General features: G+C 46.0%; 1 protein-coding gene across 1 annotated transcript in view; it reads left to right on the top strand.

Moving 5' to 3' along the window:
* Positions 1-12,981, top strand: part of slc49a4 (solute carrier family 49 member 4) — a 63,524-nt gene that overhangs the window by 25,762 nt on the left and 24,781 nt on the right. Inside the window, exons 4-5 of the mRNA XM_021597462.2 lie at positions 1,678-1,807; positions 10,560-10,668. Coding sequence (XP_021453137.2) covers positions 1,678-1,807; positions 10,560-10,668 — 239 coding nt within the window. The remainder of the gene's footprint in view (positions 1-1,677; positions 1,808-10,559; positions 10,669-12,981) is intronic.

Raw genomic sequence — 12,981 nt, 5'->3', positions numbered from 1 at the left:
ACCCTCTGTAGTGCCTTGCGGTTGGAGGCCGAGCAGTTGCCATACATGGCAGTGATGCAACTCATCAGGATGCTCTCTGTTGCAGCTGTAAAACCTTTTGAGGATCTAAGGACCCATGCCAAATCTTTTCAGTATCCTGAGGGGGAATGGGCATTGCCGTGCCCTCTTCACGACTGTCTTGGTGTGTTTGGACCATGTTAGTTTGTTGGTGATGTGGACGCCAAGGAACTTGAAGCTCTCAACCTGCTCCACTACAGCCTCGTCGATGAGAATGGGGGCATGCTCTGTCCTCCTTTTCCTGTATCCACAATCATCTCCTTTGTCTTGATCACGTTGAGGGAGAAGTTGTTTTCCTTGCACCACACAGTCAGGTCTCTGACCTCCTCCCTATAGGCTGTCTCATCGTTGTCGGTCATCAGGCCTACCAGTGTTGTGTCATTGGCAAACTTAATGATGGTGTTGGAGTCGTGCAGTCATGAGTGAACAGGGAGTACAGGAGGGGACTGAGCACGCACCTCTGAGGGGCCCCCGTGTTGAAGATCAGCGTGGCAGTTGTGTTGTTACCTACCCTTACAACTTGGGGGTGGCCCGTCAGGAAGTCCAGGATCTGGTTGCAGAGGGAGGTGTTTAGTCCCAGGGTCCTTAGTTTAGTCATGAGCTTTGAGGGCACTATGGTGTTGAATGCTGAGCTTTCAATGAATAGCATTCTCACGTAGGTGTTCCTTTTGTCCAGGTGGGAAAGGGCAGTATGGAGTGCAATAGAGATTGCATCATCTGTGGATCTTTTGGGTTGGTATGCAAATTGGAGTGTGTTAGGGTTTCTGGGATAATGGTGTTTATGTTAGCCATTACCAGCCTTTCAAAGCATTTCATGGCTACAGACCTGAGTGCTACGTGTCGGTAGTAATTTAGGCAGGTTACCTTAGTGTTCTTGGGCACAGGGACTATGATGGTCTGCTTGAAACATGTTGGTATTACATACTCAGACAGGAAGAGGTTGAAAATATCAGTGAAAACACTTTCCAGTTGTTCAGCTCGGAGTACACGTCCTGGTAATACGTCTGGCCCTGCGGCCGTGTGAATGTTGACCTGTTTTAAGGTCTTACTCACATCGACTGCGGAGATCGTGATCACACAGTCGTCTGGAACAGCTGATGCTCTTATGCATGTTTCAGTGTTACGTGCCTCGAAGCGAGCCTTATTATGTGACATGTTAAGCACATTTCTACTCCTGAACCTATTTAGCCTTGCCATAACAAAGGGGCTGAATTCTTATTGATTCAAGACATTTCAGCTTTTCATTTTTTAAACATTTCTAAAAACATAATTTTACTTTGACTTTATTGGGTATTGTGTGTAGGCCAGTAACAAAACATCTCAATTTAATCCATTTTAAATTCAGGCTGTAACACAATAAAATGTGTAAAAGATTAAGAGGTGTGAATAGTTTCTGAAGGCACACCGTATGTCCTCAGGTTCTGTGCTCTGCCAGTCCTACACAGTTCTATCTCAAAGTAGGGTGGAATCAGAGCCATGTGATTCTGGGTGGAATGGTTTTGGTGACACATTGACTGAGTTCAGGTAGGTAGTAAACCAATAATAACCCTTCTATTTGACTGTGTTAATAAGCTACTGATCTGTCTTTTCCTGTGTCTCTGTATCCCTCCGGACATAAAGAGTTTGGTGTGGTGGCGATGCTGTTTGCTGCGGTACTGCTCTATTTCCCCTCCCGACCCCCCATTCCTCCCAGTGTGGCTGCTGCCAGCCAGAGACTCAGCTACAGGAGCAGCATCTGCAGACTACTCAGGTATGTACTGTCGGGTCCTTTGCCATCATCACACACCTTAAGTGGTCATTTTTTTATTAGACCTTAAAATGATTAAAATGATTCATAACTACTGTCACAAAAGGGCCTGGGGTGTCCTCGGTCGCCTCTCAACATGCCCTGTCCTGTTTTAACTTTGAGATGAGGAAGGAATGAATGGGTCTGTTTGATTAGTGGGTATGGAGAAATTAAATGAAGGGGTCTTGTTCCTCTGCCATGCGCCATCTGTTGGGCCTGCTGGTTAATGTGCATCAAAGACATCCTCTCTCCCCCTAGATTAATTACAGTCATAAGATGGCACTGGCATTCCCCTGGCCCTGCTGAATAAATAGATCATCATCATCCTCTTCTCCTCATCCACACATAGCCAGGGTTCTCTGGAGGCCATGGTCATGTAACATGCTCACATAGCCAGGGTTCTCTGGAGGCCATGGTCATGTAACATGCTCACATAGCCAGGGTTCTCTGGAGGCCATGGTCATGTAACATGCTCATACAGCCTGCATTCAGAATGCACTGTCTGTGGGCCGGGGATCACGCGCTGGGCTGTGGACAGACCGCCAGTGAGCAGGCTGGTTGAACTCCCTACAGTCGACCCCCCCCAGCCAGACGGAGCACTCTTTCTTTTTCTCTCTCTTCCTCTCTATCTCTCTTATTCTTTTTCTTTTCTCGTTCTCTCTCGCTCTGTCCTTTTCTCTCCCTCTGTCTATCACTTGCTCACTCACTCACTTGATCTCTCTCTCTCTCTCTCTCTCTCTCTCTCTCTCCCTAGTTCTCACTGACTCTCTCTGATTAACAATAACAAACTCCCTGCAAAGCACACAGCTTCAAGAGAGGGATAATACCAGTCAAGCTGACATAAACCCAATGAAGACACTGTCTGATGCACGCATGCATACACACACACACATCTGGAGTCCCACTGATAGGCAGCCTTCCAGTGGCCAGTCTGACCTATTTCACACTCAAGCAGCATCAGTAGCTGTCTGGCTGAGGATTGTAGACAGAAGGGAAAAAAATAAAAGCTGGGCCTTATTTGTGTAAGTTCCACACTTCAAAGAAAGATAAACTTGGGTTAGCAGCAACATTCTGTTTTCTGAAGTTAGCTAGGTCTTGAGTTGTATCCTTCCTTCTAAGCCAGCCTTTCCACTTCTGTTGTACCAGTGTTTCCCAGAGTTAGCTAGGTCTTGAGTTGTATCCTTCCTTCTAAGCCAGCCTTTCCACTTCTGTTGTACCAGTGTTTCCCAGAGTTAGCTAGGTCTTGAGTTGTATCCTTCCTTCTAAGGCAGCCTTTCCACTTCTGTTGTACCAGTGTTTCCCAGAGTTAGCTAGGTCTTGAGTTGTATCCTTCCTTCTAAGCCAGCCTTTCCACTTCTGTTGTACCAGTGTTTCCCAGAGTTAGCTAGGTCTTGAGTTGTATCCTTCCTTCTAAGCCAGACTTTCCACTTCTGTTGTACCAGTGTTTCCCAGAGTTAGCTAGGTCTTGAGCTGGATTCTAAGCCACCACTTTTGCCCTTTCTTCCACTCCTGTTGGTGAGAGAGTTTGAACCATAGTTAATGATCTGGAGCTTGATAGGTTACCCCATCTGTTCAGGTCTGATGCAGAGCCTCATCACAACACAGAGCAGGGGTGTGTCCCAAATGGCACCACATTCCCTTTATAGTGCACTACTTTTGACCAGGGTCTAAAGACCTCTGGTCTAAAGTAACGCACTAATAGGGAATACGGTGCCGTTTGGGCAGGTTGACGTTTGTCATGAACAAGAATCTTGCCCTGGGCCTCCCGGGTGGCCCAGTGGTTAAGGGTGCTGTACTGCAGCGCCAGCTGTGCCATCAGAGACTCTGGGTTCGCGCCCAGGCTCTGTCGTAACCGGCCGCGACCGGGAAGTCCATGGGGCGATGCACAATTGGCCTAGCGTCGTCCGGGTTAGGGAGGGCTTGGTCGGTAGGGATGTCCTTGTCTCATCGCGCACCAGCGACTCCTGTGGCGGGCCGGGCACAGTGCGCGCTAGCCAAGGTTGCCAGGTACACGGTGTTTCCTCCGGCACATTGGTGCGGCTGGCTTCCGGGTTGGATGCGCGCTGCGTTAAGAAGCAGTGCGGCTAGGTTGGGTTGTGTAATGGAGGACGCATGACTTTCAACCTTCGTCTCTCCCGAGCCCGTACAGGAGTTGTAGCGATGAGACAAGATAGTAGCTACTATTGGACACCACGAAATTGGGGAGAAAAAAAATAATAAAAAAATCTTGCCCTGGAGGCAGAACTGAGCGAGTTCTGCTAGATTGTGCTGCTGCAAAATCAAAAGTTTAAATTATAGAAATTCATGAAACCAAAATTAGCTTTTTGGTCTTAATGTAGGGTTAGGTGATGGTTTGGTTTAAAATCTGATGTTATAACAGTGGCTGTGCCAGCTAGGGACCACTCTGCACAGTACACGAGTCTTGACAATAAATGCCAACCTTCGTCATTTGGGACACAGCCCAGCTCTCCACACATGTAGAAAAGTTCTCAGTACTACCTGACAACTACTCTTAGAATAGTGATGACGTTAGTTAGCAGCATTAGTATTGCTAATGGTCCCACTATAATTATTTACAAATTATTTATTTACACAAGAAAATACAAAAGGATGAAGGTTTAAAAGGCAATCTAAAAGAATATGCAGGAGAGGTAAGAAACCCAGACGGGCTTGTAGGCACCTCCCTTTCAATGTTTAGAAAACAAAACCATACAAAAATAAGTAGCAAAATAGATGATGAACAAGCGTGTAAAGAAGTCAAAAGAAAATTCAAGTACAGTGCATAGAGTTGCAGTGCTTGAGGTGTTCCAGGAAACTGTTCCAAAAACCTCTGTAGAAGATGGACCTCTGTAGGAGATGGACCTCTGTAGAAGATGGACCTCTGTCGGAGATGGACCTCTGTCGGAGATGGGCCTCTGTAGGAGATGGGCCTCTATGGGAGATGGGCCTCTATAGGAGATGGACCTATGTAGGAGATGGACCTATGTAGGAGATGGGCCTCTGTAGGAGATGGACCTCTGTAGGAGATGGACCTCTGTCGGAGATGGGCCTCTGTGGGAGATGGGCCTCTGTGGGAGATGGACCTCTGTGGGAGATGGGCCTCTGTGGGAGATGGACCTCTGTGGGAGATGGACCTCTGTGGGAGATGGGCCTCTGTGGGAGATGGGCCTCTGTGGGAGATGAACCTCTGTGGGAGATGGACCTCTGTGGGAGATGGACCTCTGTAGGAGATGGAAAATTGGCCTAGTCTTCTACGGGAAAAAGAGGTGTGGAGATCGGTGTCAGTTCTAGTGGAGTAGTGGTGGACCTGAGTATTAAATGTGAATAGCAATTTGAAAAGAAACAGGGAGTAGATTTGTTTTTTAATGTAAATACAAACAGACAGAATTGAAGTTGGTTGATGTCATAAATATAGAGGATTTTAAAGCTATGGAAAGGAACTGGCACAGCTGTCTGAGTGAGATGTATGAATCATTTTGCCTAGGAAGGTTCTATCCTGCTCATTCTGATGCATTGAACTCCAGCCAAGACCTGCCAAGGACAAATGGCACTTAGCTGATGATGTTGCTGGCTTCGTGGCTCCCCAGAATATTTCACCCTCCGGTGCATTGCCCTGTGCTGTGCTTACTTAGGCTGAGTCCCAAATAGCACCCTATTCCCTATATAGTGCACCACTTTTGACCAGAGCCCTATGGGCTATAGTGCACTACACAGAGAATAGGGTGCCATTTGAGACAAAACCTTACTGTACAGTAATCTAAATAAGCTGTGGGCCGGAAAAAGGTGCAAGTATATTGATTTCCCGCCGGCCGCCATCACAGCAAGGTTAATAATACAGTAGCAGCTGGTAGCTGGAGAGAGAGGGCAAGTCACTTTTATGAGTCTATAACACTCTCTCTCGTCTAGACTCCTCCAAGCCCAAGTACCACAGGACAGGGTACTGGGGTACACTCTCTTACAGTGGATAGGAGTAGGAGTGCCAATCCAGGATCAGTTTTGCCTCATTGATTGTAATGAATGGACAGGGGTGACCTGATCCTCAGCAATCCTACTGTTGATACTAGAGGTCGACCGATTAATCGGAATGGCTGATTAATTAGGGACGATTTCAAGTTTTCATAACAATCGGAAATCGGTATTTTTGGGCCCTGATTTGGCCGTTTTTTTTTTTTTTTTTTCCCTTTACACCTTTATATAATCTTTATTTAACTAGGCAAGTCAGTTAAGAACATATTCTTATTTTCAATGACGGCCTAGGAATGGTGGGTTAACTGCCTCGTTCAGGGGCAGAACGACCGATTTTCACCTTGTCAGCTCGGGTGATTCAATCACCTGCCTCTCGTTGCACTTCACAAGGAGACTGCCTGTTACGCGCATGCAGTAAGCCAAGGTATGTTGCTAGCTAGCATTAAACTTATCTTATAAAAAACAATCAATCAATCAATCATAATCACTAGTTAACTACAGATGGTTGATGATATTACTAGTTTATCTAGCATGTCCTGCGTGGCATATAATCTGACTGAGCATACAACAAACATCACTTTCGTGCGTTTTGCCAGCAGCTTTTTGTTGTGCGTCAAGCATTGCGCTGTTTATGACTTCAAGACTATCAACTCCTGAGATGAGGCTGGTGTAACCGATGTGAAATGGCTAGCTAGTTAGCGGGGTGCGCGCTAATAGCGTTTCAAACGTCACTCGCTCTGAGACTTGGAGTGGCTGTTGTCGTTGTGTGCCTGGTTCGAGCCCAGGGAGGAGCGAGGAGAGGGACGGAAGCTATACTGTTACACTGGCAATACTAAAGTGCCTATAAGAACATCCAATAGCCAAAGGTTAATGAAATACAAATGGTATAGAGAGAAATAGTCCTATAATTCCTATAATAACTACAACCTAAAACTTCTTACCTGGGAATATTGTAGACTCATGCTAAAACGAACCACCAGCTTTCATATGTTCTCATGTTCTGAGCAAGGAACTTAAACGTTTTCTTTCTTACATGGCACATATTGCACTTTTACTTTCTACTTCAACACTTTTTTTTTGCATTATTTAAATCAAATTGAATGTGTTTCATTATTTATTTGAGGCTAAATTGATTTTACTGATGTATTATACTCTGCTCAAAAAAATAAAGGGAACACTTAAACAACACAATGTAACTCCAAGTCAATCACACAATCAACAGGTGGAAATTATAGGCAATTAGCAAGACACCCCCAATAAAGAAGTGGTTCTGCAGGTGATAACCACAGACCACTTCTCAGTTCCTATGCTTCCTGGCTGATGTTTTGGTCACTTTTGAATGCGGGCGGTGCTTTCACTCTAGTGGTAGCTTGAGACGGAGTCTACAACCCACACAAGTGGCTCAGGTAGTGCAGCTCATCCAGGATGGCACATCAATGCGAGCTGTGGGAAGAAGGTTTGCTGTGTCTGTCAGCGTAGTGTCCAGAGCATGGAGGCGCTACCAGGAGACAGGCCAGTACATCAGGAGACAACCCAGCAGCAGGACCGCTACCTCTGCCTTTGTGCAAGGAGGAGCAGGAGGAGCACTGCCAGAGCCCTGCAAAATGACCTCCAGCAGGCCACAAATGTGCATGTGTCTGCTCAAACGGTCAGAAACAAACTCCATGAGGGTGGTATGAGGGCCCGACGTCCACAGGTGGGGATTGTGCTTACAGCCCAACACCGTGCAGGACGTTTGGCATTTGCCAGAGAACACCAAGATTGGCAAATTCGCCACTGGCGCCCTGTGCTCTTCACAGATGAAAGCAGGTTCACACTGAGCACATGTGACAGACGTGACAGTCTGGAGACGCCATGGAGAACGTTCTGCTGCCTGCAACATCCTCCAGCATGACCGGTTTGGCGGTGGGTCAGTCATGGTGTGGGGTGGCATTTCTTTGGGGTGGCATTCCTCCATGTGCTCGCCAGAGCTAGCCTGACTGCCATTAGGTACCGAGATGAGATCCTCAGACCCCTTGTGAGACCATATGCTGGTGCGGTTGGCCCTAGGTTCCTCCTAATGCAAGACAATGCTAGACCTCATGTGGCTGGAGTGTGTCAGCAGTTCCTGCAAGAGGAAGGCATTGATGCTATGGACTGGCCCGCCCGTTCCCCAGACCTGAATCCAATTGAGCACATCTGGGACATCATGTCTCGCTCCATCCACCAACGCCACGTTGCACCACAGACTGTCCAGGAGTTGGCGGATGCTTTAGTCCAGGCCTGGGAGGAGATCCCTCAGGAGACCATCCGCCACCTCATCAGGAGCATGCCCAGGCGTTGTAGGGAGGTCATACAGGCACGTGGAGGCCACACAAACTACTGAGCCTCATTTTGACTTGTTGAGTGTGACTCCAAATCCAGACTTCCATGGGTTGATAAATTTGATTTCCATTGATCATTTTTGTGTGATTTTGTTGTTAGCACATTCAACTATGTAAAGAAAAAAGTGTTTAAAAATAATATTTCTTTCAGATCTAGGATGTGTTATTTTAGTGTTCCCTTTATTTTTTTGAGCAGTGTATTAAGTTAAAAGAAGTGTTCATTCAGTATTGTTGTAATTGTCATTATTACAAATAAAATAAGATAAAATAATCGGTATCGGCCTTTTTTTGGCCCCCCAATTATCGGTATCGGTATCGGCGTTGAAAAATCATAATCGGTCGACCTCTAGTTGATACATACAATACATCCCCTAGTCTGTTTTCCTGTCTGTCTGTCTCCTCAGAGTTTGTTTATCCCAGTTTCATCTCAGCACAGACTGAGGTAATCAGCTGAGAGAGTTAAGAGTGGTGCCAGCCCATCATGCTTTATTAGCATTTATACGAGTGTCTCGCCAATCACCAGGTCTGTGTAGCCAGGAGTGTGTGTGTGTGCGTGTGTGTGTGCGTGCGTGCGTGCTTCTGTGTATCTGAACACAGAGAGAAGACTCCCCCTAAAAGAGGAGCCCCCCCCAACCCTCCGTCTCAACTAGCTGCTAACACTGTCTGTCTGGCACCCCTCCAATCACTCTCTGCCCAATTACAATCATCCATAACACCTTGTTCTCATCACTGCCGCCTCCGCCCCAAAACCCTGTCCCTGCCATGTCGCTGATTTAATTTGAGGACCATCACTTCACCCCTCTCTAACAGCACCATTAAATCTCCAGCCTTCTGGTCTGACAGTGACAGCAGCCGTCAGAGAAGGGGAAATCTCTCCCTCTCTCTCTCCCTCTCTCTCTCTCTCTCTCTCTCTCTCTCTCTCTCTCTCTCTCTCAGGACTGTTTGTTTTCCTAGCTTCTGTTCAGGATGGACGGCTGGCGTTTACTCATGCATTTGTTCATGACATCCATTGATATGCCGGCTGCGTCCTGTATGTATCTCGGAGGGACATCTGGCGAATGCTTAAGGCGTTCCTCATCCTCAGGGAGGGAGGGGGGATGAAAAGCAACTCTGAGGAAAATATAGTTCACAGCTACATAGACTTAGACTTGAAAGTCTATTGTTTTGTTTCAAACTAAGTTGAGGAGTAAACTTGTCCCAAGTTGCTGCATAGCACTATATGACATCAATGTATTCCTCTGGCACTTTAGACCGCAATGTTGCAGCTTTATTCTCCTTGAAGAGAACCTCCACAGAGATACAGATTCATGGAGCACATTGATGGACAAACAACCAGCATCGTGGTCATGATCTTGATTAGCATCTTGTAAAATTCATGCTTAAGAATAACCCACCTCTTAGTGGTTTGTCAGTGTTTACAAAGACTGACAGACCTGGCCAAAGTCAACATTGATATGACCAACTCCAACTATTTATATTAGATTTACCCCTGATCTCTCATCTCAGACTGTTACTTGGCCAGAGACCACACAAAATTAGCTTTTGTTCCATATTGTAGGCATCTCACTTAGTTCCCTTGTTTGAACTATGCCTTGGTTCTACCCGATACACCCTCTTAATGTCTCAATGGCAGAGCATAAACCTAGAACGTTCTCATAACCATCAACAAACTGTTTACAGCAGGTGGTAAATGTGTCGTTTGTAGACCACAGAGGAATCAGGCCTGGGGAATTGATTTAAATGGGATTGGCTTAATCTACTTGAAAGCAAAAGCGATAATGCCACTATCTGGTCTGGGAAAGTATGCCTGTGGGGGACGTTAGATGGGGCATTAGATGGAGCTAAATAGTTTTTGACTTTGGAATGACCTTCCTTCCAGGGATCTTTTGATTCACAGAACAATCGGAGGGAGTCATTGTCTTGGATCATCATCTAAGATGTGAAATGACTTTATTTGTGGACATGCTACTATTGCCAAACCCATTAATATGAATAAATACATGATTAAGTAGATCAGTTTGTTGTGTGGTTGGTGTCACCTCATCAAAGGTTATTGGTTCTTCATCTCAATCTCATTGCATAGCTGTTGTTCTCCCCTGTATTCAAACCTCATCATGGTGTCACCTCCAGCCTAGCCCTGCCAGCCTGTCAGGCAGCTCTTCTCTTCCTGGTTCCTGACCAGGTGTTTATCTCTCTGTCACTACACTGAGGTGGGATCGATCCTCCCTGACAATAAGAGATGGTGTGGGCTGACAGGATAGGAAAGCAAGAGGTTGTCTGGTGGCAGGTCTCCAGACACTGTCAACCAGAGAGAAGGAAGTTTGCTAGGTAGGGATACTGTAGGACTTGCTGCTAAAAAGCCTTTGTTTCTCTCTCTTTCCCTCCAGTAACCTCCGGTTCCTGATGATAGCATTGGCCTACGCGGTGCCTACAGGGGTGGTGGCAGGCTGGTCAGGAGTTCTGGACATGATCCTCACCCCTGCCAGAGTCAGCCAGGTAAGGAACACACACCTGACCCAACACCCATAACATGAGTTTAGAACATACCAAAGACACAGATTGTCTGTTCCCAATTATCCTAGCATTACTCACTTTATTCACTCTGAATGGTAGTACAGTAATAGCAGTTCTGGAAGACAATTTAGACATGTTCAAACTGATCATTACAAAGGGCATTTATTACAACAGAGTATTTATAACATCTGCTTCCAATCTCCTCCAAATGATCTGCTCTGGTACAACACACAATGAAAAGCTTTCAGTGTTGGCACTCACCTATTGAAGCACTGAAATGGGACTGCTAGCCTTCCTGAAATCATCCCCATCATTCTAAAAGCGCCTGTGATGTGGCACATTTTGGGTGAGGTGTAATTTCCCTTGCTGAAGTGAACGTTTACATGCCAAATAACACTGTATTCCATACATAGTGCACTATGGACCTTGGTCAAAAGTAGTGCACTATCTAGGGAGTAGGATGCCATTTTGGATTCAGACTCTGTAATTTCCCAGACGGAAATGGATGTTGACTCATAATTAACCCCAGTGGCCCATGCCATACAGTATTGACATAACTTCGAGCCCAGCATGGCAACTCAAAATATCTTCTTCACAAATTCCTTTTTACTTTCCCATCCTGGACTCATTAAAAAGCAGCAGGCCCTTGTGAATACCACTTTGAACTTCAAAACCCACCCTCAAAAAATACCTAATTACAAGTTTTTAAAACTATCCTCCATTCCGCATAGGCTTGTTTGGTTGGTTGGTCCGTCCTCTTCTCTCTCCTATCGGACCATCTTCTTCTCTAAGTGTAGCTAACTTTTTAAGGGTCTAATAAAACATGGGTGGAATCCACAGCACATGATTTGCATATGGGAAAATGTGGAGCATGTCAAGAAAGCGAGGCGCTTAACACTTTAGATTCTTAGCTTAATTAGACCGGCTGCATCTCAGACCCTTCAACGGTACAGGATTAGCATCAGAGATCCAGGATGAGAGAGAATGAGAGGAGAGATGTTGGGATACAGAGCAGAGCACCCTCTACTTTTAACACGATCGCAGTGGCTCAAAGGAGACAAAAGAGGCTTCTTTTCAAGGTTACCATCAGACAGGTACTTGAGAAGAAATCACAAAGCTGTGGGATAACACACACACCTTCGCTTCGCTATCTTTCCTTTCTGTCAGAACCCACAGGGAGTATCATCAATTCTTTATCCTCTTTATGTCTTACAGTTTCATTTGTCGTCAAAAGGAAATGTTAAGGAACTTTTCTCATCCAAGTTGCCTTTATCTGGCTGTCTAAACATGGTGTCACAAAGATGCTGCCTTACCTAAACTCTGTACAGAGTTTTTCCCAGGCTCAAAACTTAGAAACAGAGTTGTTACAATGCATCACTACTGCAGCGGCAGCGTTCACTCCTCAGAACTTTCAGTATGTTTTATGTTTGATCTTGATTTCAGAGTTTCACATTGCAAACCACACACTACTGTAAAACACATTAGCCTACCTAACTTACGATCCCATACAGCCTGCAAGGTGCCTTGGCACCAACAAACCATGACCATATTCTGATAAGATGCTATCAGCAGCAACATTCATTGAGGAATACAATGAGGGTAGATATAAGGTGTGAAATGATATCTCTATGGATGTGACAGTCTGACACACGTACTAAACATATTTAGGTCAGGGATCAACAGGAAAACAGTGCTGACAAAGTGGGTGATGTGATACACACACACTCTCTTTCCCTCTACACTACACGCTGTGCGCTCCCACTGTCATCCCAGACACAGCTCTCTCTCTCTCTCTGCAGCGAGGCGATCAATACAGAGGCGCTGCTTTAGCCCCTCGTCCCCCTTCACTGCCTTCCAATCACCTCCCAGCTGCTCTCCACTTCTCCACTCAAATGCCACTTGCCAATCTTACTGCTGCCGTGTCCCTCCAGCCATTGCAGCGGCCGTGCTGTTCTCTGCATTCCCATTAACAGGCTCTGTTCTGCAGATATCAAACACTGGTTTCAATCTTCCGCCATGTAGTACATCCACCCACAGGGGAGGGGTGTGTGGTGTGTGTGCAGACAAAGCAGTCAGTGCATTTTTTGTTTTTATACAAAGAAAATCTGTGAAGGTGTCTACTTTGTTTTTCACCCCTGCTTCATCCTGTCTTTCCCAGAACACACAAACCCTCACCTCCACAGTCCCAACCTTCCTCCCAGCCTTCTGAGATTATTTCCTGTTCATTTTGTAGCTGTCCAACCTAAGGTGGTTCACCCACCAGTGGCAATAACAGTGTCAACCACCACGCTGCCT

This window comes from Oncorhynchus mykiss, chromosome 3 (assembly GCF_013265735.2).
Source record: "Oncorhynchus mykiss isolate Arlee chromosome 3, USDA_OmykA_1.1, whole genome shotgun sequence".
In the NCBI taxonomy this organism is placed as follows: Eukaryota; Metazoa; Chordata; class Actinopteri; order Salmoniformes; family Salmonidae; genus Oncorhynchus; species Oncorhynchus mykiss.
This window is presented reverse-complemented; position numbering and strand designations above follow the sequence as displayed.